This window comes from Entelurus aequoreus, linkage group LG01 (assembly GCF_033978785.1).
Source record: "Entelurus aequoreus isolate RoL-2023_Sb linkage group LG01, RoL_Eaeq_v1.1, whole genome shotgun sequence".
NCBI classification, from domain to species: domain Eukaryota; kingdom Metazoa; phylum Chordata; class Actinopteri; order Syngnathiformes; family Syngnathidae; genus Entelurus; species Entelurus aequoreus.
This window is the reverse complement of record NC_084731.1, coordinates 4,460,161-4,484,110: the sequence shown is the minus strand read 5'-3', so window position 1 is coordinate 4,484,110 and position 23,950 is coordinate 4,460,161. Positions and strand designations below refer to the sequence as shown.

Sequence of the window (23,950 nt, the reverse complement as noted above, 5' to 3'; positions counted from 1 at the left end):
ACCCCGCCTTCCGCCTGAGTCCACATGGGATAGGCTGCAGCCTCCCCACAACCACAAGAGGGACAAACGGTAGTAAATGGATGGATGGAAAAAATTGCTTGTCGCTCTGAGTAGTTTGTCAGGCGTACACAAACACAAAAACAGCCCAAGAGAAGCAACTAACAATTGACAGTCATGTTGTTGTTAGGATTAAAATATACATTCAATAAAAGATCACATTAGCAGCTAAACTTTGCTAAATCACAATGAGCTGACCACACACAAAGCTAACGTATGTGTTACGTACAGGTGTAATTTCTGTCATTACGTGCTAAACGGCGGACGACGGCGTGGCGAAGTTGGGAGAGTGGACGTGCCAGCAATCTGAGGTTACTGGTTCAATCCCCACCTTCTACCATCCTAGTCACGTCCGTTGTGTCCTTGAGCAAGACACTTCACCCTTGATCCTGATGGGTCCTGGTTATCGCCTTGCATGGCAGCTCCCGCCATCAGTGTGTGAATGTGTGTGTGAATGGGTGAATGTGGAAATAATGTCAAAGCGCTTTGAGTTCCTTAAAAAAAGGTGGAAAAAGCGCTATACAAGTACAACCCATTTACCATTTAAAAGCTGGAAGTATAACTGGGGTATAACGGTGCAAACAGCCCCTATATTATTGTTACGTCTTATCACATGGATAAATGACAGTTTACATTTCATTTTCAATCACATGACCTGATGAGGATTTCAGACGCTTTTATTGGAAAAACTTTAAAAAAGAACATCAAGACAGACAACAGACACAGTTTAGAGTCCCAGCAGAGTTCGCGCTTCTTGACTCTGAGCTTGCAGAGTTTCACTGGCGTAACGCTGCAACAACTCCATCTTCTTCCTCCTCACCAGAGCCTCCTCCACCTGACACACACACACACACACACACACACACACACACACACACACACACACACACACACACACACACACACACACACACACACACACACACACACACACACACACACACACACACACACACACACACACACACACACACACACTTTCCGTTAAAGCTTGCTCAAGATGGACAAGACTCACAATAGAAGTGTGTGTGACCTCTTTCTGCGATGGAACAGGCACGTGTGCAAAAAAGGCTACGCCTCCTTCCTCGTCGTCCATCTCCTCCGGCTGTCGCTCATCCTCCTCGGGCTGTGAGAACACACGCACACACCACGAGCAGCGGTCAATTGAAGGTCACATGACCACACAGTAAGGCCAAACGAGTCGGGCGGCGTCACCTCGTCGTTTTGGACACGATAGATGCTCTCCTCTTCTTCCTCTTGATGGTTGTCTCCCGAATTACTGTAGTCTGTTCTCCACTTCTGTACTGCCTCCGACACGGCTACATACACACACACACAAACAATAATCCATTTGTGGCGTGACCAGGACGTGGGGGGGCAGTGTTAAAATTATATCAATATTTTATTTGCATTATTGGCTAGGACACTTTTTTTTTTTTTTTTTAAAGGCTAATAAAGTGTGTACGTATATTTAAAGACAAATCCATGTTAAAAGTTATTAGTATCAACATATATTTTTTTACTATACCAACTTTATTTATAAATATCTTTTTTTTTTTTTTCTTGTTACATTATATAGTTTTGCTGTGTTTTTCAATTGCTTATTTTATGACGACAATGTACTGCACTTTGTACACCCTTGCATTATTTGCAGATAGGTGAACAGTCTTTCAGGAAAGTATGTTAATTTACACATGAAGTGCACATACATGTAGAAATCATGTTAAATTGACAATACAGTTTGATATAAATTTAAAAAATGCAATATACAGGATAACAGTTAGCACTAATGCCGCTACCTGAATGCTAACATACAAAGGATAACCCTATTGACAGGCTAAAGAAAATTAGCATTCCAATCGTTTTAAAATTCTACAAACATTTAAAAAATTAGCTTTCATTGGAACACATTGACATTAAACAACAAATAAATTTCTACTTACACATGCAGTCGTGGTCAAAAGTTTACATACACTTGTAAAGAACGTAATGTCATGGCTGTCTTGAGTTTCCAATAATTTCTACAACTCTTATTTTTTTGTGATAGAGTGATTGGAGCACGTACTTGTTGGTCACAGAAAACATTCATGAAGTTTGGTTCTTTTATGAATTTATTATGGCTCTACTGAAAATGTGACCAAATCTGCTGGGTCAAAAGTATACATACAGCAATGTTAATATATGCTTACATGTCCCTTGGCAAGTTTCACTGCAATAAGGCGCTTTTGGTAGCCATCCACAAGCTTCTGCTTGAATTTTTGACCACTCCTCTTGACAAAATTAGTGCAGCTCAGCTAAATTTGTTGGTTTTCTGACATGGACTTGTTTCTTCAGCATTGTCCACACGTCGTTTAAGTCAGGACTTTGGGGAAGGCCAGTCCAAAACCTTAATTCTAGCCTGATTTAGCCATTCCTTTACCACTTTTGACATGTGTTTGGGGTCATTGTCTTTAATGTTTAATCACAAAAAAATAAGAGTTGTAGGAATTATTGGAAACTCAAGACAGCCATGACTTATGTTCTTTACAAGTGTATGTAAACTTTTGACCACGACTGTATATTTACCAAACTGTATGGAAACCAATATCGATGCTCAATTTGTATGACTTGGCCAGTCTGCTGCTTTGTATTGACTAGCTACGGAAGCCTGTTGCTCAATTAAAATTAAAGTTAAAAATTAAAGTACCAATGATTGTCACACACACACTAGGTGTGGTGAAATTTGTCCTCTGCATTTGACCCATCCCCTTGTTCACCCCCTGGGAGGTGAGGGGAGCAGTGGGGAGCATTGGGCAGCAGCGGTGCCGCGCCCGGGAATCATTTTTGGTGATTTAACCCCAAATTCCAACCCTTGATGCTGAGTGCCAAGCAGGGAGGTAATGGGTCCCATTTTTATAGTCTTTGGTATGACTCGGCCGGGGTTTGAACTCACAACCTACCAATCTCAGGGTGGACACTCTAACCACTTGGCCACTGAGTAGCTGGCCTAGTACCTCCAACTCTAATTTTAAAGTAGAAAAACCAAACCTTGCTTCTCGTACTGCATCTCAAGAGGAAGCAGGACGCCGTCGTCTTCATCTCTGTAGCCGTAATACTCGGCGTCCACCTCCTTCATCAGCTCTCCTCTGGTCTTGCGGAGATCCGGGGCGGCTGAGGGTGACATGGATGACACGAAGTGACGAGTGGGCGGCGGACACAAAGTGGAAGCAAACAAAGTACGTACGCTCTTTCTCAAACAGATCTCGGACGCCCGGTAAATCTCTGGCCGCCCCGAAGTATTTATAGCCTCGATTCCCTGGAACCTCCCTCCCCTCTTGGTCCAACATTCTGGGCCCGTAGTGCTGCGAAACAGACACACATTACAATGCGGATCATTAACGTTCCTGATGGCAACTTACCTTATAGTCGAATCCTCCGAGCTCTCGAATCCGATATTGCCAGTGACCTTTTTCTCTCAGCAGCTTGTTAATTTCGTCGTTCAGATCCCGAATCTTGAACTCGCCCAGACCGGCTGTAAGGCAGGCAGGAAGACAGATGGGGTCAGATTCGCACACGGGTAGGAGACGGCCGCACGGTTTGTACTCACCATTTTGGATTTGAGACACTTTTTTGGAGATCTCGCTGATGATCTGAAACACACACACACACTTATTTCAGTGCACATCAACACACACCAGTCAGCGTAGCGTTTGCACGGTGACACAACCAACCTGTCTCCTCCATTTCTCCGCTTTATGAAGATCGTTGCACTCAGACGCCAGGTAGGGTCTCCTTTCCTGCGAGTCATTAACAAACATGAGACAACGTTGAACAGTTTCTGTGCTCTGCCAAACCTAAGAGCATAAACATAACATCCGACCTTGAATTTTCCCTCCTCCAGCTGAGCCTGTCTGAAGCGCGCCAGGGCGGTCCTGAGGCAGCAGGGATACAGTATTACTTGTGGATCAACCGTCACACTCTTGATCACCTTGGACGGATGTGTGTGCGCGTGTGTGTGTGTGTGTGCAGGGGTGGCCCTACCATTAGGCAAACACAGGCAGTTGCCCGACCCCCCCAAACGTCTAATTAAAAACAATTAATAAAGTTTTCTTCTCTTTGAAACAAGTATTTATTCATTTTTGTCTTAATTTGTGTGCTTAAAAATCATCATTTTGACAGCTCCCCCCCTCCTTTCCATGTTGCTGCGCATGTGCACACTTGATCCAGGTAGATGTTACAAAGCAAACTTAATGGCGCGGTTTGGAACGGAGAAGAAGAGAAGGTGCAAAGAAAACGTTTTTAATTGAAAATGACCTATGGTGTCAAAGTGTTTCTGAGTAACAGCAAGTGCAACACCAGAAGAGAAGAGTGACACTTTTCATCTTAATTATGTGAGCATCAAAGCGCTCAAAATGGTGAACTATTGTTATCGATGGTCTGGTAAGAAAAATAAACTTGAGAGAAAAGTATTATTGTCAACAGTCTCTGCTCGTCCCAACACGGCCACCGTCAAGAGCTGTCTTTTTCCCACCAGTCACCCATTTCTGACTATAACAATAATAGCGCTACATTTAGTCCAACTGTACTGTACAAAAAAAGGGTCTCCGGAAAATGGCTTACTTAGACTTAGACAAACTTTATTGATCCACAAGGGGAATTGTTCCACACAGTAGCTCAGTTACAAAGGATGGAAAGGATAATGCAGGTATAAAGTAGACTAAAAATGTACCGCAGTAGCAATATAAAATATAACATATATGTGACATTTACATATTATATATACAGTATATAATATATACTGATATGTTATATTATTGTATTATATTATATTTTTTAAATAATATATAAAATATATAGCAAATCCCATTTACCATGTACAAATATTACAGTATATGTAACAGCTGCAGCAAAAAAAAGGGCAGCATAAAATAAAGAGTAGATGCAGCAGAAAATATACATTATAAACAAAGAGAGGTAGCTAATATAGAAGCGGTCAGGTAAGAGACAAAAATCTATTGCTGTATGGCGAGTGATTATACAGCTGGATGGAGTGCGGAATGAAGGAGTTCTTGAATCGAACACTGTGGGAACAAAGCTGAAGGAGCCTGTTGGAGTATTACACTTTATTAAATGTTGATTAAGGTTCCTATCAATTACAGCAACAACGTTGAGATCAGCAAGCTTTAATGGTAGTGTGAGAGCCATATACTCTTTCTGTCTGTCAAGTTCATGACGTCACTAAGGGGTTGGCTCAAGGCCAAGTGCCAGTCTACTTGGGGAGGGGCTGGGCTCTTGCTCAGGTGTTGATGAGTGGAGGCGCAACAGTTTTTGACTGTGCCAGGCTAGTATTTGTTTGCGCCCGTTTATTTTCCGTTTTGTTACAAAGTGAGTTTTATTTACGTGTAAACATGGACACAATTCTAGACATCGATTATTAGCCGGCTGCACACGTCTAAACTAGCTTCAATTTATATTCCGCAACCAGTGGCAGTAAGAGTTTAGGTAGGCTGACCATACGTCCTCTTTTCCCCGGACATGTCCTCTTTTGCGGGGGTGTCCGGGCGGGGTTTCTGAAATGCCTCAAATGTCCGGCATTTTGAGTTAGGGTTGCGTGTATTTTCAATGTACGTCCAGGGTTAAGTTAAGAAGGGGTTAAACAAAACAAACTGTGAAGGTGTGTGCACGCAGAAATATTCGTGAGGGAGGGGCAGAGACACAGAGCGAGAGAGCTAGTGAGTGGAGAGAGACATGAAAACAAGAAATGCCGAAAAGTAAATGCAACTTCACGGATGATTTGCGGAAAAAGTATTCGTGTTTTCGTCCTGGCCGTGAAACATGGGAAGCAGAATGCACTGTGTGCAAAGCAGCAACGTATGTATATGTGGCAAATAAAGGGGCCAAAGATCTACAAGCCCATATCGACACTACAAAGCACAAAACAGCTGTGCAGGGCGAGAGCTCGTCTGCTGTTTTTTGTTTAAAGGTAATTAACTTGTTTTGAGGCATTATTTATGTTTAGATTATATACAAGAGGTTATTTTGAATATTTCTACCTCTGCACTTTTTTTCCAAAACTGTGAATGTTACAGAATATAAGTGTGACTTATTTTGTTATACTGTCAAGCAGTGTTGGCGTTAACACACTTTTTGTGTCTTTTTAACGCATTGAAATCAGAAAGGACGCAGATTTTTTTTATTTTACCATTTGCGGCCCACAGCATAATGTTTTAAAGGCCCACGGCACATTCTAAAAATACTATTAAAATAAACAAAAACATAACAAAAGTGAAATAAAAAAGCTTACAGGTGAAATGTAATTTAGAAAAAGTTGCAATGTTGAAACAAAAAAGTTTTTTTTTCTTTCAAACTGTCGTTGCTCAAAACATAATAATAATAATCATAATCAACGTTATTATGAATTATTGACCTATCAAAGGTTCCGATTACTTCACATCAAATATTCCACTAAGAAAAATATTTTTGGTGGAAGATTTTGCATATTTTGTGTGTTTGCCATAAAAAACATAGTTTTGTTTGACAAAAAAGGGCGGAAAACAAACAAACAAAAATTACAACATAAAAAAACTAAAACATTTTGAAATGAGGAATAGATGTGAAGTTGATGTAGACTCCAGAGATTTAAGTGTTAAATATAAAATGTATGTATGCCCTGGCACACCATTATCATCATTTCATGACCGAAGCAAAACACTTTTTACACTTTTATACTGAAATAAATACACCTACAACTTATTCAATAAAAACATAGAAAAAACTAGCAGCAGTGGTTAAGTTTAGATCCATGAAGGAAAGAAGAAAGTGAATGAATGTTTATAACTGAATACATTTACATATGTATACACATTTGTTTTCTTTTGTATTATTATTTTTAATAAATTAAGTAACGTTTATGACAACCTTTTTCCAAAACACAATATAGAATGTGAGATATAACTGGATAATGCATACATTTGTCATTTATTTTCAAAACGCTTACAAAAAAGTGGTACCCCAAAAAAGTATTGTGGCACCCCATTTTTATGACTTGATGGGGTCCCTTGGACCCCATTTTGAAAATTCATAGCGCCAACACTGCTTTCAACAGAGGAGAAAAAATGCTTTATTTAAATAAATATATTATTTATGAAGCAAGTTAGAGTATCATTGGCAAATGTTCACCTAGTCCCGGCCTTGGCGTGTTGCCCGCCTTGGCACGCATATATGTGTCCTCTTTTTGGGGTTTCAGAATATGGTCAGCCTAGTTTAGGACTTTACCGCTACAGGTAGTTTCTAACAACAAATTACAAGTTACAATTAAGTGACTAGATTAGCCTTGAGCCCCTAAATGACTACATAACCCCCTGTGTGTGTGTGTGTGTGTGTGTGTGTGTGTGTGTGTGTGTGTGTGTGTGTGTGTGTGTGTTTTAAAATATTCTGAACAAGACATGTTTTAGTACTCACATGGCCTTTTCAGCATTTCGTGCCTGTGGAAACACACAATAAATTGTTAAATCATCATGACATAGTCTGTCTGAGTTTTCAGTTAAGCCATAATTTGCTTTCAATCTTGTACAAAAGCTACAGGCTTTAAAATGTTATTCATGAGCTATGTTTTTTTGTGTTACTTAAGACAACTTATAACCACTGCCTCACACAATCAGACTCGAATATTGCTTGATTCCACTAGAAGGTTACATATTTGATGAAGATTCTAACGAGATATTCACACACTCAATATACCGTGAATTGATTAACGTGGACCCCGACTTAAACAAGTCGAAAAACGTATTCAGGTGTTACCATTTAGTGGTCAAATGTACGGAATATGTACTTCACTGTGCAATCTACTAATAAAAGTCTCAATCAATCAATCAAATCAACCAGTGTTTTTCTTCGGAAGCTAAAGGTGTGCTAGGTTATCTGTGTGCAGAGGGGATATAAATCAAAAATTTTAAAAAACCAAACTAAAAACGTCTTCACTCACCATGGCTGCAGAGGACTTTTAGACCTTGTCAAGAGAAGATCTACAAAATGAATGTTGTGCGGCAGTGCTACGTTCTACACAAGCCACGGACCACAACAGAGGTACTTCCGTGCTAATAACTTCACTTCCGGTTGAGGCTTTGACAAGAAAAGGGACATACCGCCACCTACTGTATCGGAGTATGTAGCTTGGGCACCCTATACTTGACGTGCTTTAAATATGATACGACTAATTAAAAAACATAAACAAAATTGTTATTTTCTATTATGTAATCCTATATCTTTAAGACGTATGATGTCCATTTATCCACCAATTTTTCTACCGCTTATGACATATTACATTGTGGAAAACAATTGTTGCGTTTTGGCCTATCTCGGCCACCGTAGAGAAATGCTGGGACAGGTGCTTGCAGCCAAAGTGTTTTGTTTTTCTTTTTTTCCCTTCGTGACACAAACAAACACAGTTCCACGCATTGTTGTAAAAAACACTCAGCTATTTGTGTAATATGTGAAGATATAGATACAGTTCTTGCAGATATCGAAGAAATACCGATTGTTTGTTCTAGGACCGGAAATAAAATGTGACCAAATCTGCTGGGTCAAAAGTATACATACAGCAATGTTAATATTTGGTGACATATCCCTTGACAAGTTTCACTGCAATTAGGCGCTTTTGGTAGCCATCCACAAGCTTCTGGTTGAGTTTTTGACCACTCCTCTTGACAAAATTGGTGCAGTTCAGCTAAATGTGTTGGTTTTCTGACATGGACTTGTTTCTTCAGCATTGTCCACATGTATAAGTCAGAACTTTGGGAAGACCATTCTAAAACCTTCACTCTAGCCTGATTTAGCCATTCCTTTGCCACTTTTGACGTGTGTTTGGGGTCATTGTCCTGTTGGAACACCCAAATGCGCCCAAGACCCAACCTCCGCTGTCATGATTTTAGGTTGTCCTGAAGAATTTAGAGGTAATCCTCCTTTTACATTGTCCCATTTACTCTCTGAAAAGCACCAGTTCCATTGGCAGGCCCAGAGCATAATACTACTACCACCATGCTTGACGGTAGGAATGGTGTACTGGATTAAAGGCCTCACCTTTTCTCCTCCAACCTAAAATCATCAGCCTGGAGGTTGGGTCTTGGGCACAGTTGGGTGTTCCAACAGGACAATGACTCCAAACACACATCAAAAGTGGTAAAGGAATGGCTAAATCAGGCTAGAATTAAGGTTTTAGAATGGACTTCCCAAAGATCTGACTTAAACGTGTGGACAATGCTGAAAAAACAAGTCCATGTCAGAAAACCAACAAATTCAGCTGAACTGCACCAATTTTGTCAAGAGCAGTGGTCAAAAATTAAAACAGAAGCTTGCCAGAAGCTTGTGGGTGGCTACCAAAAGCACCCTATTGCAGTGAAACTTGCCAAGGAGCATGTAACCAAATATTAACATTGCTGTATGTATACTTTTGACCCAGCAGATTTGGTCACATTTTCAGTACACCCATAATTAATTCATAAAAGAACCAAACTTCATGAATGTTTTTTGTGACCAACAAGTATGTGCTCCAATCACTCTATCACAAAAAAATAAGAGTTGTAGAAATTCTTGGAAACTCAAGACAGCCATGACATTATGTTCTTTACAAGTGTATGTAAACTTTTGACCACGACTGTGTGTATATATATATATATATATACTGTATATGTATTTATTTTTTTGTAGCCGTAATAATGACAATAAGAGCACATTGTGCTCTTTCAGTTTATCAGGAGTGTAGTTCATTTCTAAACTTTTAAGAGCTAAACCTGAAGTGACTTGAAGGAGCGCTTCCGGGTACCTGGGTCCAAAGGTGAGCCTCTAGGTTGAAAGTTGCACTTCAAGAAACCTCATTGTATGCTCTGCTGGAAGTTGATGATTCGTTTGGAGCAGGTGACATGTTGGTGGGTGGGTTTATCATTGACTGATTAACCTTTGAAAGCTGCCAAAGGTCTCAGACAACACACCTGTGCACTACTGAGCTCGAGCTCTAATAGAACAGGGACTTAGACTTAGACAAACTTTATTGATCCACAAGTGAAATTGTTCAAAGGGAGACGCTCGTCAACACACTAGGTGAGTTCACAACCAGGAAGTTCAGACAACTGTAAGCTTTTAGTTTTTTTTGTCAGCAAATGTTTGTAAGTGTGACACAGGTAATATAAATGTACAGTAAAATGTGTTCCGTTTTATCTGAATAGTTTATCTTCCTGCTGCTGCATCAGTCAGTCATGTTGGGAAGAAGAAGAACGTTCAGGCGATGTTGCAGGTTGGGCCTCCAGCAGTGGTCTTCTGCTCCAGCTGAAATCCTTACACTACATTTCCCAGCAGGCAGCAGGAAGACCAGGACGCACCAGGAAGTGTCGCAAATGAACTCTGCTCAGATCCAACAAATCCTAAAGGTGAGACACAGGAATGAGTTCATGTTCTTCAGCGTCATCTTTGTCTTGTGTTGTCAGGCCAACGAATACAGCCACATCCTACCCAGGGGCCCCGCCTCCCACGGGGTCCTTGGATTCCATAGCAACATGTTGCCATCCAATCACCCGGGCGAGGACTATCGCAGCAGCGCCACCTGCCTGTCGGACGGTGGGGGTGTGCTGTTTGGGGTATTCGACGGCCACGGAGGACCGGCCTGTGCCCACGCTGTCAGTCAGAGGCTTTTCTACTACATCACCGTGGCAATGCTGCCGCTAAAGACGCTGGCGGAGCTGGAACGGGCGGTGGAGGAGGAGCGGGCCGTCCCGCCGTTGCTGGAGTGGTTGAAACACCGCCGAGATCACCGCTGCCCTGATGGAGGCGCCACCTCCTTCCATAGCCTGCGCACGTACTGGCAGGAGAGGCTGGACGGGGACGAGGACGACGACGAGGTAAGCGCCACATAGTCATCACCCCAAGCAGCCTCATGTAAAGGAGTCCTATCTGATTAGTTGCAGGACGTCAGTTCAGCGCTGGTCAATGCTTTCCGTCGACTAGACTATGACCTGACAGTGGAGGCTCAGGTGCACATGTCCACGTGCTCTCACAGGTTCTCATTCTGGCCTTGCTATCACTGTGTCATGCATTACTGTAAGTCACTACTTCGCCTCTGTCTTCAGAAGGCTGTCTCTCTCCTCCCCCCTTCGGGTGGCACTGTCGGGATGCACAGCTTGCATCGCGCACGTGTCCAAAGGCGTCTTACACGTGGCCAACTTGGGGGACAGCAGGGCTGTGTTGGGTGTCCAGGAAGCAGATGGATGCTGGTCTGCAGTCAGCCTCACCAATGACCACAACGCGCAGAACCCGGACGAGGTCCAAAGAATTCAGGGGGAACACCCAGGGTCAGAGTGGAGGACGGTGGTCCGCCACGAGCGCCTGCTGGGATTGCTACTGCCTTTCAGGGCTTTTGGCGACATCCGCTTTAAATGGAGCGCTGAGACGCTGAGTCGGATGTACGAGACTCGCGCAGATGTCCTGTCTGTGGTCGGCGAGGGAGCCCGAACGCTGCCGCCACACTACTTGACCCCGCCTTACCTGAGCGCCGAACCGGAGGTCACCCAGCACCTCATCACACCCTCGGACAAATTTGTAGTGTTGGCAAGCGATGGACTCTGGGAGTTGATGCACCGACAGACAGTGGTCCAACTGGTTGGCCAACACATCAAAGGTCAGACCGCAGTAGAGATTTGTGGGTACATTTTTGTGTCGCTAAACCTTGTCATCACTCAGGCCTTCAGCAGCAGAAACCCATAACTCCCACTGTGGGCATGACCCTGGCTGACCTGCAGCGCCTCCTTTTGGAGAGGAAGGGGCGAGTCCAGTCAGTGCTGGAAGACCAGAATGCCGCAACCCACTTGCTTCGCCATGCCCTGGGGGATGACGGCTACGGAGCAGTGGCGCCGAACCGGCTCACCAAGATGCTGAGTCTCCCAGTAGAGCTTGCTAGGAGGTACCGCGATGACATCACCATTACGGTCATCCACCTGAACGAGCCTGACCTTTGACTTGAACGACATGTTACTACTAGCAACACAAAGAAAAGGACACTGAAGGGGAGGTGTGATTCTAAGGGGTGGCATTGGCGAGTGGCCTAAGACAGCATTGAAAACTGCAGCCACACCCTAAGCCAACAAGATGGTGACAAAAAACTGTCAATAGCTACAAGGAACAATGTTAAACTTTGACAATATACTGTTCTTACAAAACAAGTGTACATTATAGCGGATTGGAACCATCAGTGGACAAATAAGGGACATTACATAGAGCAAATTGTCTTTGTATACATGCGTTTGTTAGGGGAGCACACAGTAGCTTTGAAAAGAGGCCTACACAGTTGAGACTTTGAAGACACTAGAAACTAAATTTTAATGATAAATTTAAGGATCGTAAAAAAGAATGTCTCTTTGTGACTTGAAAATAAAGTTTAATCAAGGGTTTTACAAAATCAACATGACTAGAAAACTGCCTCCTCACAGCTCACAGAGCTCACTCATTGGACTGTACAGGTGGAGCTCGATGGAGGCCACACCCACAGCATTTGAACCAAACGCAAACAGGAAGTAGCTTACTGTGTATCCGAACACACTAAAACATGTCCAGTCATCGGCGTGGGGGTGGGGCTAGCAACTGTGTGGCCGTGGCGGCCTCTGGAAACAGGTTGTGGTAGGTTGGCAGAGGGACATACGCCGCAGTGATCATCTTGCCTAGAAAAAAGAGGCAGGTCATTAGGTGCTATCACTGTAAGAAGATGGCTGTTATGTGACAAACCTACCTGCAAAGTATCGTCCATGAAGAGCACTGACAGCCGCCATGGCGGCGGGGAGGGATGGACACTTTACGTACACGTTTCCCTGGAGACGAGATCATTGTCAATAGGGACAACTCCATGTGTACTTTTAAAGATCAGGGGTGAAATGTACCTCCAATGATTTCCTGTCGACGTAGATGTGCACGACTCCACCGTGTTTGTTACACTCCTCTATGACATCATGCTGGATGTCAACTTCCCAACCAGGATGTTCCTCACTGACAAACATGGAACAATGTGTTAAGTTTGGTTCATACTTTGGTGTCAAGGTGGCACCACTTAGGACACCAGCTCATTCCTTACAAAATATTTTTATGTTTTGTTTGTTGTTGTAGGTGATTTAAAAATCTATGTTTCTCCTCTTGCAACAGCACATCTTTTGCCCTAGGAGCTTTCATAGCTTTTTCTCCCCAGGTGACTGCATGTCCCAGTTTGTCTAAAATCCATTGCCAAAAAGGCAGAAACCACAATATTACACACTTTCCACCGCTATGTACAGTACAACCTTGATTTACAAACTTCTCATTGTCCTAATTTTTGAACCTTTTTAGTGTTTTTATTTTGGCCTTTTTACAGCTTTTTTCTTGTTACGCTAGCTCATTATGAGTCAAAAGAATGCAATGGCAAAGAGATGTGCGATTTGAAACATTCAGGAAGTATCCACCGCACTTGTCGGCACTGCATCCCTCCAGGATGCCGCAGTCCATTCCGCTGCACGCCAAGGGAATTAACCGACACGATAAATGGATTATTCCAATCATTGTAACGATCTGGCTGTTACAAGTTAAAAAGTTTGGTGATTTTAAACTGAGTTCACCAGAGGGCTAGTGATTGTGTGTGTGTTATCAAATGAGGACAGTTCAGCTAGTTGTTTTGGCTGTTAGTAAAAAGAAAGTTAATCCATCACCCCCTTGGTATGTTTGATGTACAGTACTGTATATTGGAAGTGGAATTCTTCACGATTTGATTTCGATTCTTTGGGTGACGAATCAATTCAGAATAGATTCTCATAACAAAACCTTTCCAAAAAAATTACAAAAGCTGTTGACATACGACTTATACGCCCGGTATTGGCCTATAAAAAACACTTTTTTTTTTTTTACAATTTATTTTAATTTGCTAAATTGACATTATGTTAAATAAAAAAATCGAGCTACCCCAACTCCAGCTCAAACCCAGATTTACAATACTTAGGATACATTTACAAAGCAACAAAGACAAATACAATACAACAAAAAGGAAAATCAAAACTTAATGCAACAGTATCAATAATAATATAGTTTTTAATCCAAAAATTGGTTCTTGAAAGTGCAAAAAAAAAAAAAAGATTCGCAAACATTAAGGGTCGATTTAAAAGTGAAATATAAATTGTGATTTGGATGTGAATAATTTTTTTGAGCATCACTACTGTATAGAGCTTTACACTGTAAAGTGTACAAACTTACTAAATTCTCAACTTGTTAAGCCTGGAACCCATTACTCATTTTTACATTGTTTCTGATAGAACATGTACTTTAATGGGGTGTAGGGGGGTGGGTAGAGATAGCACCCTTGTTGATTGGCAGCTGCTCCCTACTCGTAGGGAGGCCACGCTTCACCGGTTCTCATCCATCCCCTAAATCTCTCACGTGCTGGCTCCAAGCGCCACACCCCGGTACACTGCCTCAGCTGGCAGACCAAACCACGTGAGGGGGTGGTGTGTACACTGCACCACTAGGCGGAGGAGCTGCACCAGTCAGCCAACGGCTAGGGCGGAGGAAGACCACATAGGACTCAACGGCCAAGTGTAAAGGAGTAAACCTTACAAATCCGGAGTGGAGCCCCGAAGGCGGATAGGTGCTCGCAAGACAACACCCTTCCGGCAACTCCTGCAGCAAAGCTGGTGCCAAACGTCATGCTCCGCATTCCTTTGGATCCCGTCAGCCAAGCCAAGAGGGGGATTCTGACGACTGGGCAACCCAAAGTCCCCATACCTTATGCCCAGGCTTGCGCCATGGAGGTCACAAAAACTGGTCACTCCAGCCTCGCTCGCAAGAGTGAGGACACAACACGGAAGCTGGCAGTTTACGGGTTATAAGTCCCATCTGATTGGCGTAAGTATGGGGCGCCACGGGTCAGCTTCGACGGTGGGAGGGATCATAGTGTCCCAGTGGACGACTACTGCCCGCCTCAAACCGGGCAGCCCCCGGTCAGTAGGGTGTCGGCCCGCCAACGTTTGCCTGCTTCAGTGGGTGCCTGGAGCTTAGTGTACTGTAAAGGCACGATGAGCAGACGGTAAATCTTTGCACCAAACAATAAGAAAATTAAAAAGAAGACTCCAGCTCTTCTATTTGGTAGCTGGAACGTGCGCACTATGCGCACAGGCATCTCAGATGACCTCAGAGTGGTGGAAGACACCAGAAAGACAGCCATCATTGACAGAGAGCTCACCAGACTCAACGTCAGCATAGCTGCCCTCCAAGAAACCCGGCTCCCTTCCAGCGGCTCCCTCAGAGAGGAGAACTACACCTTCTTCTGGAAGGGCAGAGAACCCGAAGAGCCCCGCCAGCATGGTGTTGGCTTTGCCATCAAAAACACCCTCCTGGCTGCAGTGGAGCCTCCCTCAGGTGGCACCGAGCGCCTTTTGTCCATCCGCCTCGCCACTGCTGCTGGTCATGTCAACATCCTCAGTGTGTACGCTCCCACTCTCACCTCATCGGAAGACACAAAAGACCAGTTCTATGGGCAGCTTGATGAACTGATAAAGGGCCTCCCAAAAGATGAGCCCTTATTCCTCCTTGGCGACTTCAATGCCAGAGTAGGTGCAGATCACAAGTCATGGCCCTCCTGCCTTGGACGTCATGGCACAGGGAAGGTAAATGAGAATGGTCAAAGGCTGCTGGAACTGTGCTCCTACCATGACCTCTGCATTACAAACACCTTCTTCGAGTGTAAACCATCACACAGAGTGTCGTGGAGGCATCCGCGGTCCCAACGCTGGCACCAACTCGACCTTGCCATCACCAGGCGCTCTGCCTTAAACAATGTCCTCATCACCAGAAGCTACCATAGTGCAGACTGTGACACTGACCATGCCCTTGTGTGCAGCAAAGTGCGTCTCCAGCCACGCAAGCTACATCACTCCAAACCAAAAGGCCGCCCCCGGATCAACACAGTACACATGTCAGATCCCCTTAAGGTGGACGCATATGTAACCAACCTGGATGAAGCCCTACAGGACCTGCCAGATCATGACGCCACAGGAAAGTGGAATGCCGTGAGGGACAAAATTTACAACACGGCCATGTCCTCGTTTGGCAAGAAAGAACATCCCTGCCAGGATTGGTTCAAAGCCCACCTTCCAAGGATGAAACCAGAAATAGAGGCTAAACGTGCAGCCTTCTTAGCACACAAGGAATGCCCAAATGAACAGACACTCACAGCACTCAGAAGGGCTCGGAACACCACCCAGCGTGTTGCTAGACAGTGTGCCAATGAATATTGGCAACAACTGTGTAAGGAAATACAGAGCTGTGCCGAGTCCGGAAACACACGCGGCATGTACAACGGCATCAAAAAGGCCCTTGGCCCTGCAGTAAAAGGAATTGCCCCCCTGAAATCTCTGTCAGGGGAGAAGATCACTAACCGGGAGGAACAGATGACCAGATGGGTGGAACACTACTCAGAACTGTACTCCCGTGAAACATCAGTTTCCAATGCTGCCCTTAGTGGTACGAAGGATCTGCCCATCATGGAGGAGCTAGATGAAGTGCCCACTATGGAAGAGCTCAGCAAAGCCATTGATGCCCTCCCAAACGACAAAGCACCAGGTAGCGATAACATCCCACCTGAAGCCATCAAGCACGGGAAACCTGCCCTGCTTCAGCCTCTGTATGAGTTGCTCTGCATGTGCTGGGAGGAAGGTGCAGTCCCACAAGACATGCGTGACGCCACCATTGTGACACTGTATAAAAACAAAGGTGACCGCAGTGACTGCAACAACTACAGAGGGATCTCCCTTCTCAGCATTGTCGGCAAAGTGTATGCACGCATCCTCCTCAACAGGCTGCAGAGACTCGCGGATCGTGTCTATCCAGAATCCCAATGTGGCTTCAGAGCAGGCAGGTCGACAACTGACATGATCTTTTCCCTTCGACAGCTCCAGGAAAAGAGTAGAGAGCAAGGCCAGCCACTCTACATGATGTTCATAGACCTCACCAAGGCCTTCGATCTGGTCAGCAGGGAAGGCCTATTCCAGCTCCTTGAGAAGATTGGCTGCCCCCCAAAGCTCGGCAGCATGGTGACCTCCTTCCATGTCAACATGAAGGGCACAGTCCTGTATGACGGATCATCCTCAGAACCATTCTGTATCAACAGTGGTGTCAAGCAGGGCTGTGTACTTGCACCAACCCTTTTCGGGATTTTCTTTTCCCTGCTCCTGTCTTACGCCTTCGACTCCTCCACTGATGGTGTATACCTGCACACCCGGTCTGATGGGAGATTGTTTAACCTGGCGCGACTGCGTTCTAAGACCAAGGTCAGGACAGTTCTCATCAGGGAGATGTTGTTTGCTGATGATGCAGCCCTCATGACTCACACAGAGGATGCCCTTCAGAGTTTGGCTGACCGCTTTGCCGATGCTTGTAAGCAGTTTGGGCTCACAATAAGCCTGAAGAAGACCAACATCAGTGCACAAGACATCAGTACTGCCCCCTCCATCACAGTTGATAACATCAGACTGGACACTGTGGACGAGTTCACCTACTTGGGATCAACAATCAGCAACAACCTCTCACTGGACATCGAACTGGACAGGCGTCTCGGAAAGGCAAATACCATCATGGCTAGACTGACCAAGAGAGTGTGGGAGAACGGAGCGCTGTCAGAACACACCAAGATCCGTGTATATCAGGCCTGCGTTCTCAGCACCCTTCTCTATGGAAGTGAATCCTGGACCACCTATATGAAGCAAGAACGTCGGCTCAACACCTTCCACATGCGGTGCCTCAGGCGCATCCTCAACATCAGCTGGCAGGACCACATCCCATACACCAACATCCTGCAGCGCGCCAAGATCCCCAGCATGTACTCCCTGCTGAGTCAACGCCGTCTCCGCTGGCTCGGCCATGTCCGACGGATGGAGGATGGAAGACTACCTAAGGACATCATGTATGGACAACTGACCATTGGCACCAGACAAGCTGGTCGCCCCCTACTACGCTTCAAGGACGTCTGCAAAAGAGACATGAAAGCATGCAACATCTCTCCTGACAGCTGGGAGGTACAGGCCATGGACAGAAATGCTTGGCGTCAGACTGTCCACAAGGGCAGTGCAGAAGCTGAGGTGGCAAGAGATCGGCTTGCAGCAGAGAAGAGGAGACGCAGGAAGTGCACTGCAGCAACCCCTCAAACCCAGGCCACCTTATTCATTTGCACAAACTGCAATAAAGACTGTCACTCACAGATCGGACTGCGCAGCCATAGCAGACGATGCCAAACAACATGACAAGACTCCAGACGCGCATCAGTATGGTCTCTCGAGACTGAGCTGCCGATGATGATGATGTACTTTAATATACAAGCTTTATTTCATAAACCCTGTTCAAGATCCAATTAAGTTAATAAATTAAGGTTGTAAGTACGGTAAGTTTGAAGCTGGAGACAATTAAAAATGTCTGTAATTTTCATCAGATTCAGTAATGAGAATTCCATGTCAATGTTTTTGAAAATGGTTCAGCTTTCAATGTGAGTGTAACAAAGTCTCTTTTTAAAACCATTAAGTGTATTTTTCAAGCAAAATATCTTCTACAGCTGTAAAGATTTGCCATTTTTAACTAACACAGGGGAAAGCAAAAGAGAAAGCTAAAAAGCAAAATAGTAGTCACGGTTCAGTGAGTTTACTCGCGTGAACTATTGTGTAGAACACACAACCCCCATTGCTGAACTTTAAAAATGTTCATAAAAGTGCTGGAAGAGACCCAATGATGGCTATGCAGAAGCATAAACGTTGGCTTTGGTATGGACCACATTCACCATTAGGTGTGTAAATGTGCGTACCTGTTGGGGTTGAACATGTTGGACAACTGGAAGCAGTGTGTGGCCAAAGGCTGAGAAGGAAGGCTCAGAGCCGGGGGGTTCATGTTGAGGTTGAGACCTGGATTCATGGCAGCTGGGAGACACAAATCTTTATTCACATGACCTTCGACCAGCTAAAAGCAAACTAATTAATGTCGGTGTACCTGAGACGGCTGCCATTGCTCCTATAGCAATGGCTCCACTCATCTGCAGTGCCTGCTGGGCAGCAGGAGGGATCTGCAGGCCCGTACCTATACCAAACAAACAGTCAGAACCAGAACTACAAAACTGTAGCAATTGTGCAGGCTAACCCTCTGCCAGGCGGGCCATGAGCTGCAAGCGTCCGGTTGTTCCGAGGTCGATGCCGCTGCGATCCAGCTCGTCGTTGTCAAGAAACGAGGCAGCGCTAGAGCCATCGCTCCTCTCTGTCACGTGCCCCAACTTCATGGGTCGACCTGCTAGTTCGAAGCCATTGAGCTGCTCCAGCGCTTTCTTAGCGCACTCTGCGTCTGCAAACTGAGTTTGACAAGTGGTCAGCCTCAGGGTTTGTCAAAACTAGGTTGGCCTAGGCCGATTTTCGATAAGTCAATTAACCAGCTATAAATGAAAATTAAAGGCCTACTGAAATGAATTTTTTTTATTTAAACGGGGATAGCAGATCTATTCTATGTGTCATACTTGATCATTTCGCGATATTGCCATATTTTTGCTGAAAGGATTTAGTATAGAACAACGACGATAAAGATTGCAACTTTGGGTATCTGATAAAAAAAAGGCTTGCCCCTACCGGAAGTAGCGTGACGTAGTCAGTTGAACATATACGCAAAGTTCCCTATTGTTTACAATGATGGCCGCATGAAGTGAGAGAGATTCGGACCGAGAAAGCGACAATTTCCCCATTAATTTGAGCGAGGATGAAAGATTTGTGGATGAGTAAAGTGCAAGTGAAGGACTAGTGGGGAGTTGAAGCTATTCTGATAGGGAAGATGCTGTGAGAGCCGGGGGTGACCTGATATTCAGCTGGGAATGACTACAACAGTAAATAAACACAAGACATATATATACTCTATTAGCCACAACACAACCAGGCTTATATTTAATATGCCACAAATTAATCCTGCATAAAAACACCTGCGTGTTTGTTATGCTAGCTCCTAGCTCCTCTGCTAGCTCCTAGCTCCATAGAACACGCCAATACAATTCAAACACCTGATCAACACACACAATCACTCAGCCCAAAAGACCGTTTACCTAACCCAAGGTTCATAAAGCTTATATATTTTTAAAAAGTTACGTACGTGACGCGCACATACGGTCAAGTTATCGAATGTTTAGCAGCCAAGGCTGCATACTCACGGTACCTGATATTCAGCTGGGAATGACTACAACAGTAAATAAACACAAGACATATATATACTCTACTAGCCACAACACAACCAGGCTTATATTTAATATGCCACAAATTAATCCTGCATAATAACACCTGCGTGTTTGTTATGCTAGCTCCTAGCTCCTCTGCTAGCTCCTAGCTCCATAGAACACGCCAATACAATTCAAACATTTGATCAACACACACAATCACTCAGCCCAAAAGACCGTTCACCTAACCCAAGGTTCATAAAGCTTATATATTTTTAAAAAGTTACGTACGTGACGCGCACGTACGGTACGGTACGTGCTATGCTAGCTCCTAGCTCCTCTGCTAGCTCCTAGCTCCATAGAACACGCCAATACAATTCAAACACATGATCAACACACACAACCACTCAGCCCAAAAGACCGTTCACCTAACCCAAGGTTCATAAAGCTTATATATTTTAAAAAAGTTACGTACATACGCAAAAAAAAGCCAAAGCTGCATACTCACAGTAGCACGTCTGCGTCTTTGTCATCCAAATCAAAGTAATCCTGGTAAGAGTCTGTGTTGTCCCAGTTCTCTACAGGCGTCTGTGTATCCAAATCAAAAGTCCTCCTGGTTAGAGTCTCTGTTATCCGAGTTCTTCCATCTTGACTGCATCTTTCGGGAATGTAAACAAAGAAGCGCCGGCTGTGTACTGTTGTGGCTGACTACGTTCGAAAAATACGTCCATTTCGCACCGACAACTTTCTTCTTTGCTTGCTCGGCTTCCTTCTCCATAATGCAATGAACATGATTGAAACAGATTCACGAACACAGATGTCCAGAATACTGTGGAATTATGAAATGAAAACAGAGCTTTTTCGTATCGGCTTCAATGTGGAAGGCATACCCGTGTTCGCCGGGCAACGTCACACGCATACGTCATCCTCAGAGGCGTTTCGAACCGGAAGTTTAGCGGCAAATTTAAAATGTCACTTTATAAGTTAACCCGGCCGTATTGGCATGTGTTATAATGTTAAGATTTCATCATTGATATATAAACTATCAGACTGCGTGGTCGGTAGTAGTGGGTTTCAGTAGGCCTTTAAGTCGGTAAGTTTTCCAGCGTCGATAAATCGACATATGCAAGTTTCCAGAGCATTGACGCTTTTTATCGGTTTAAGTAGCTGCGCACGTTTGTGCACCAGCGGAATGAAAATAAGGGGTGAATTCTCTTGTCCATCAAGTGATTTGACTCTTAGTGATGCAAAGTTTGTGTTTTGTTTAATTAATGTGCGTGTATGGCGAGCGAGACGGTCTGCAAGAGCGGTCACTCCTTTGCATTGGTTTCTGCGGCTGCGGGCGATTGTACTACAAATAAAAGTTAGTAATGATAACCTTTTTAAAACTCCCGACGGTTAATATTACCGTATTAAATTAACATGATCCAAGAACCGTCATTCATAACTGCACTTTGATACACTTTGCGTCTACTTTAGTTATAAGGAAAATACAACTCGGTTAAAAATATTTTAGTATGTGTATAAGTTCTTTTTGAGCACATTAAACAATACCACGATAAGGATAACCGTGATCATTTTGGTCAACATTACTTTATTTAGCCATTTTGTTTATTGTTTTGGTTGTGTATAATTGAGGGTACCCTAGCGCCTTCTTAAACAGAGAGAACTTATTTTATTGATTTTGGTTGTGATTTTTTGTTTAAGTTCAAAATTTTGCTTACAGACAAAGTATATATTTTAGTTTTATTTAACTTGGTATTTAAAAGTTTACAATTCAATTGCAATGTTAAAATATATTATTTACCATTATTTTTATGTATTGTCATTACATCAGTGGTTAATTTGGTCTCAAAAATATAATGGCAATAATATTGTTTATTGACAATAATTTGAAAGTCAATATATCGTCAAACAAAATTTGCTATCAGCCCAGGCTTAGAACTAGGACAAAACACAACTCACTGTGATGAAGCCATATCCTTTGGAACGTCCCGTCTCTGTGTCCATCATCAGCTGGATTCCTTCAATCTGCCAACACAATGACCATCTTAGTAACTATTCTGAAGGGAACTTTGGACTTTTACATGTTCAAGCCAGGTTTAGCTCACCCTGCCAAACGGCTCAAAGATTCCTCTCAGCATCTCCTCTGTGATGTTGAAGTGCAGCGAACCAATGTAAAGCCTCATCGGTCCTGACGATCCTTTCTGCAGGTTGTTGGCTGCTGCGGCTGCAGCGGCCGCTCTGTTCTTCTCAGCCTAGATACACAAGTTTTTAAAGCTGTAAAGCTAATGCCAGCTGGTAACCAAAAATAAATTGCTATGCTACTTTACTAATAGTATGCACATAGTTTAAAAGTAGCAGATGAAGTTAAAAAACATATCTTGTTCCGCACCTGTGAGGCCTGCACAATGATAGGAACTCCCAGCAGCCTTTGCCCAGTCAGACCAATGGCCAGAGGAACAGAACTGGCTTCCACAAACTCGATGTAAGCAATACCCTTTGACCTGCGCGAGTTCCTGTCTGAAATCATCCTGACGTCTCGGACCTGCAGAACATAGGAGGTTATGTCCTGCAGAGTAACACCCAAAGGCAACGCCTGCTTCCTGTTGGTGTGAGCTTCTTACCTTGCCTACAGCAGAGAAAAAGTCTTCCAGGTCTCGAGGTCGAATGCGGGCTGCCAGCTGCATGCAGAACACAGTCCTGGCATCTCGCTCTTCTGGAGTCAAGTTGTCGGTTGGCAACCTGAGTTCGAGTTTAGGTTTATTTAAAAAATACATGCATACAACATGATACATCACATACAACATGATACATCACAATTTCCAGTTTCTCTATTCAACATGTTCAAAAAGGAGTAGGAAGAAACCGATCTTATTTAATCCTAGCCCTTTTTCCTCTACATAGCAGTTGCTAACACTTTTGTTCTTTTCCTGTTCTCAATGTATTCACAATATAAGCAAGTATTAACATTAAAAAATTAAAAATAAATAATTAGTGAAGTTATATTTCATATGGTGAGATAAATACAATTATCTAGAAAATGAATGGATAAATTCTGATAAACTCAGCACGTTTATCATGGTTCTTCTTCTTTGTACTTTGTAAACACTTTAAGTTTGAAGAGTTTCTTGAATTGGATCATAGTACATTGATTTATTTGCTTAATATATTCCAAAATTTAATTCCACACATTGATGTACTAAAGGTCTTAGGTGTTGTACGTGCATACAAATGTTTCAAATTGCATTTTTCTGTAAGATTATATTTATTCTCTTTTGTTAAGAACTGGTGCATATTCTTGGGTAGCAGATAATAGTTTGCTTTGTGCATAATTTTAGAGGTTTGCAAATTTACTGTCGTAGAATTTCAGTATTTCCGATTCAATGAATAAAGGGTTTCAATGTTCTCTATATCTAACATTATGTATTATTCTAACTGATCTTTCTTGTAACACGGTTAATGAATGAAGTGTACTTTTGTAGTTATTTCCCCATATTTCTGCACAATAACTAAGATATGGTAACACTGGCGAGCAGTAGAGAATATGGAGTGATTTTCGGTCTAATGCATGTTTAGCTCTATTCATTATCGATGTGTTTCTTGCCCCCTTATGTTGTATATTTTTTATATGAGATTTACAGTTAATTTTATCATCAATCATTATACCTAGAAATTTGGTTTCATTTACTCCTT

General features: G+C 43.5%; 3 protein-coding genes across 8 annotated transcripts in view; 1 reads left to right on the top strand and 2 right to left on the bottom strand.

The window, feature by feature from the left end:
* Positions 1–718: 718 nt before the first annotated feature.
* Positions 719–8,194, bottom strand: LOC133653822 (pre-mRNA-splicing factor ISY1 homolog). Of its 2 annotated transcripts, none has more exons than XM_062053581.1 (11): positions 8,021–8,194; positions 7,498–7,520; positions 3,917–3,968; positions 3,768–3,833; positions 3,644–3,686; positions 3,456–3,568; positions 3,281–3,398; positions 3,085–3,207; positions 1,273–1,376; positions 1,091–1,183; positions 719–892 (listed from the first exon to the last, which is right to left on the bottom strand). In XM_062053581.1, exons 1-11 carry the CDS (start codon positions 8,021–8,023, stop codon positions 785–787), a joined length of 846 nt encoding a protein of 281 aa, XP_061909565.1. In that variant the 5' UTR covers positions 8,024–8,194; the 3' UTR covers positions 719–784. The 2 variants fall into 2 exon arrangements, with proteins under 2 accessions (XP_061909565.1, XP_061909653.1); XM_062053669.1 differs by lacking the exon at positions 8,021–8,194 and adding an exon at positions 7,837–7,859.
* A 1,765-nt stretch (positions 8,195–9,959) lies between these two features.
* LOC133647159 (pyruvate dehydrogenase [acetyl-transferring]-phosphatase 1, mitochondrial-like) lies at positions 9,960–12,279 on the top strand. The gene is made up of 6 exons (XM_062043306.1): positions 9,960–10,131; positions 10,257–10,457; positions 10,515–10,925; positions 10,992–11,083; positions 11,154–11,701; positions 11,764–12,279. The coding sequence occupies exons 2-6, from the start codon at positions 10,287–10,289 to the stop codon at positions 12,036–12,038; spliced, it is 1,497 nt and encodes a 498-aa protein (XP_061899290.1). The 5' UTR covers positions 9,960–10,131; positions 10,257–10,286; the 3' UTR covers positions 12,039–12,279.
* A 150-nt stretch (positions 12,280–12,429) lies between these two features.
* The window catches only part of LOC133647132 (RNA-binding protein 39-like), a 31,385-nt gene continuing 19,864 nt past the window's right edge, over positions 12,430–23,950 (bottom strand). For 3 of the 5 annotated variants that reach the window (XM_062043290.1, XM_062043283.1, XM_062043299.1), the window contains 10 exons: positions 22,882–22,999; positions 22,650–22,802; positions 22,366–22,512; positions 22,220–22,285; positions 19,207–19,411; positions 19,060–19,146; positions 18,878–18,989; positions 12,954–13,059; positions 12,806–12,884; positions 12,431–12,737 (listed from right to left, as the gene is read on the bottom strand). In XM_062043290.1, the coding sequence (XP_061899274.1) occupies positions 12,634–12,737; positions 12,806–12,884; positions 12,954–13,059; positions 18,878–18,989; positions 19,060–19,146; positions 19,207–19,411; positions 22,220–22,285; positions 22,366–22,512; positions 22,650–22,802; positions 22,882–22,999 (1,177 nt within the window). In that variant the 3' untranslated portion in view covers positions 12,431–12,633. Of the gene's footprint in view, positions 12,738–12,805; positions 12,885–12,953; positions 13,060–18,877; positions 18,990–19,059; positions 19,147–19,206; positions 19,412–22,219; positions 22,286–22,365; positions 22,513–22,649; positions 22,803–22,881; positions 23,000–23,950 lie in introns of all 5 variants that reach the window. The other 2 variants (XM_062043265.1, XM_062043275.1) reach the window with 1 other exon arrangement.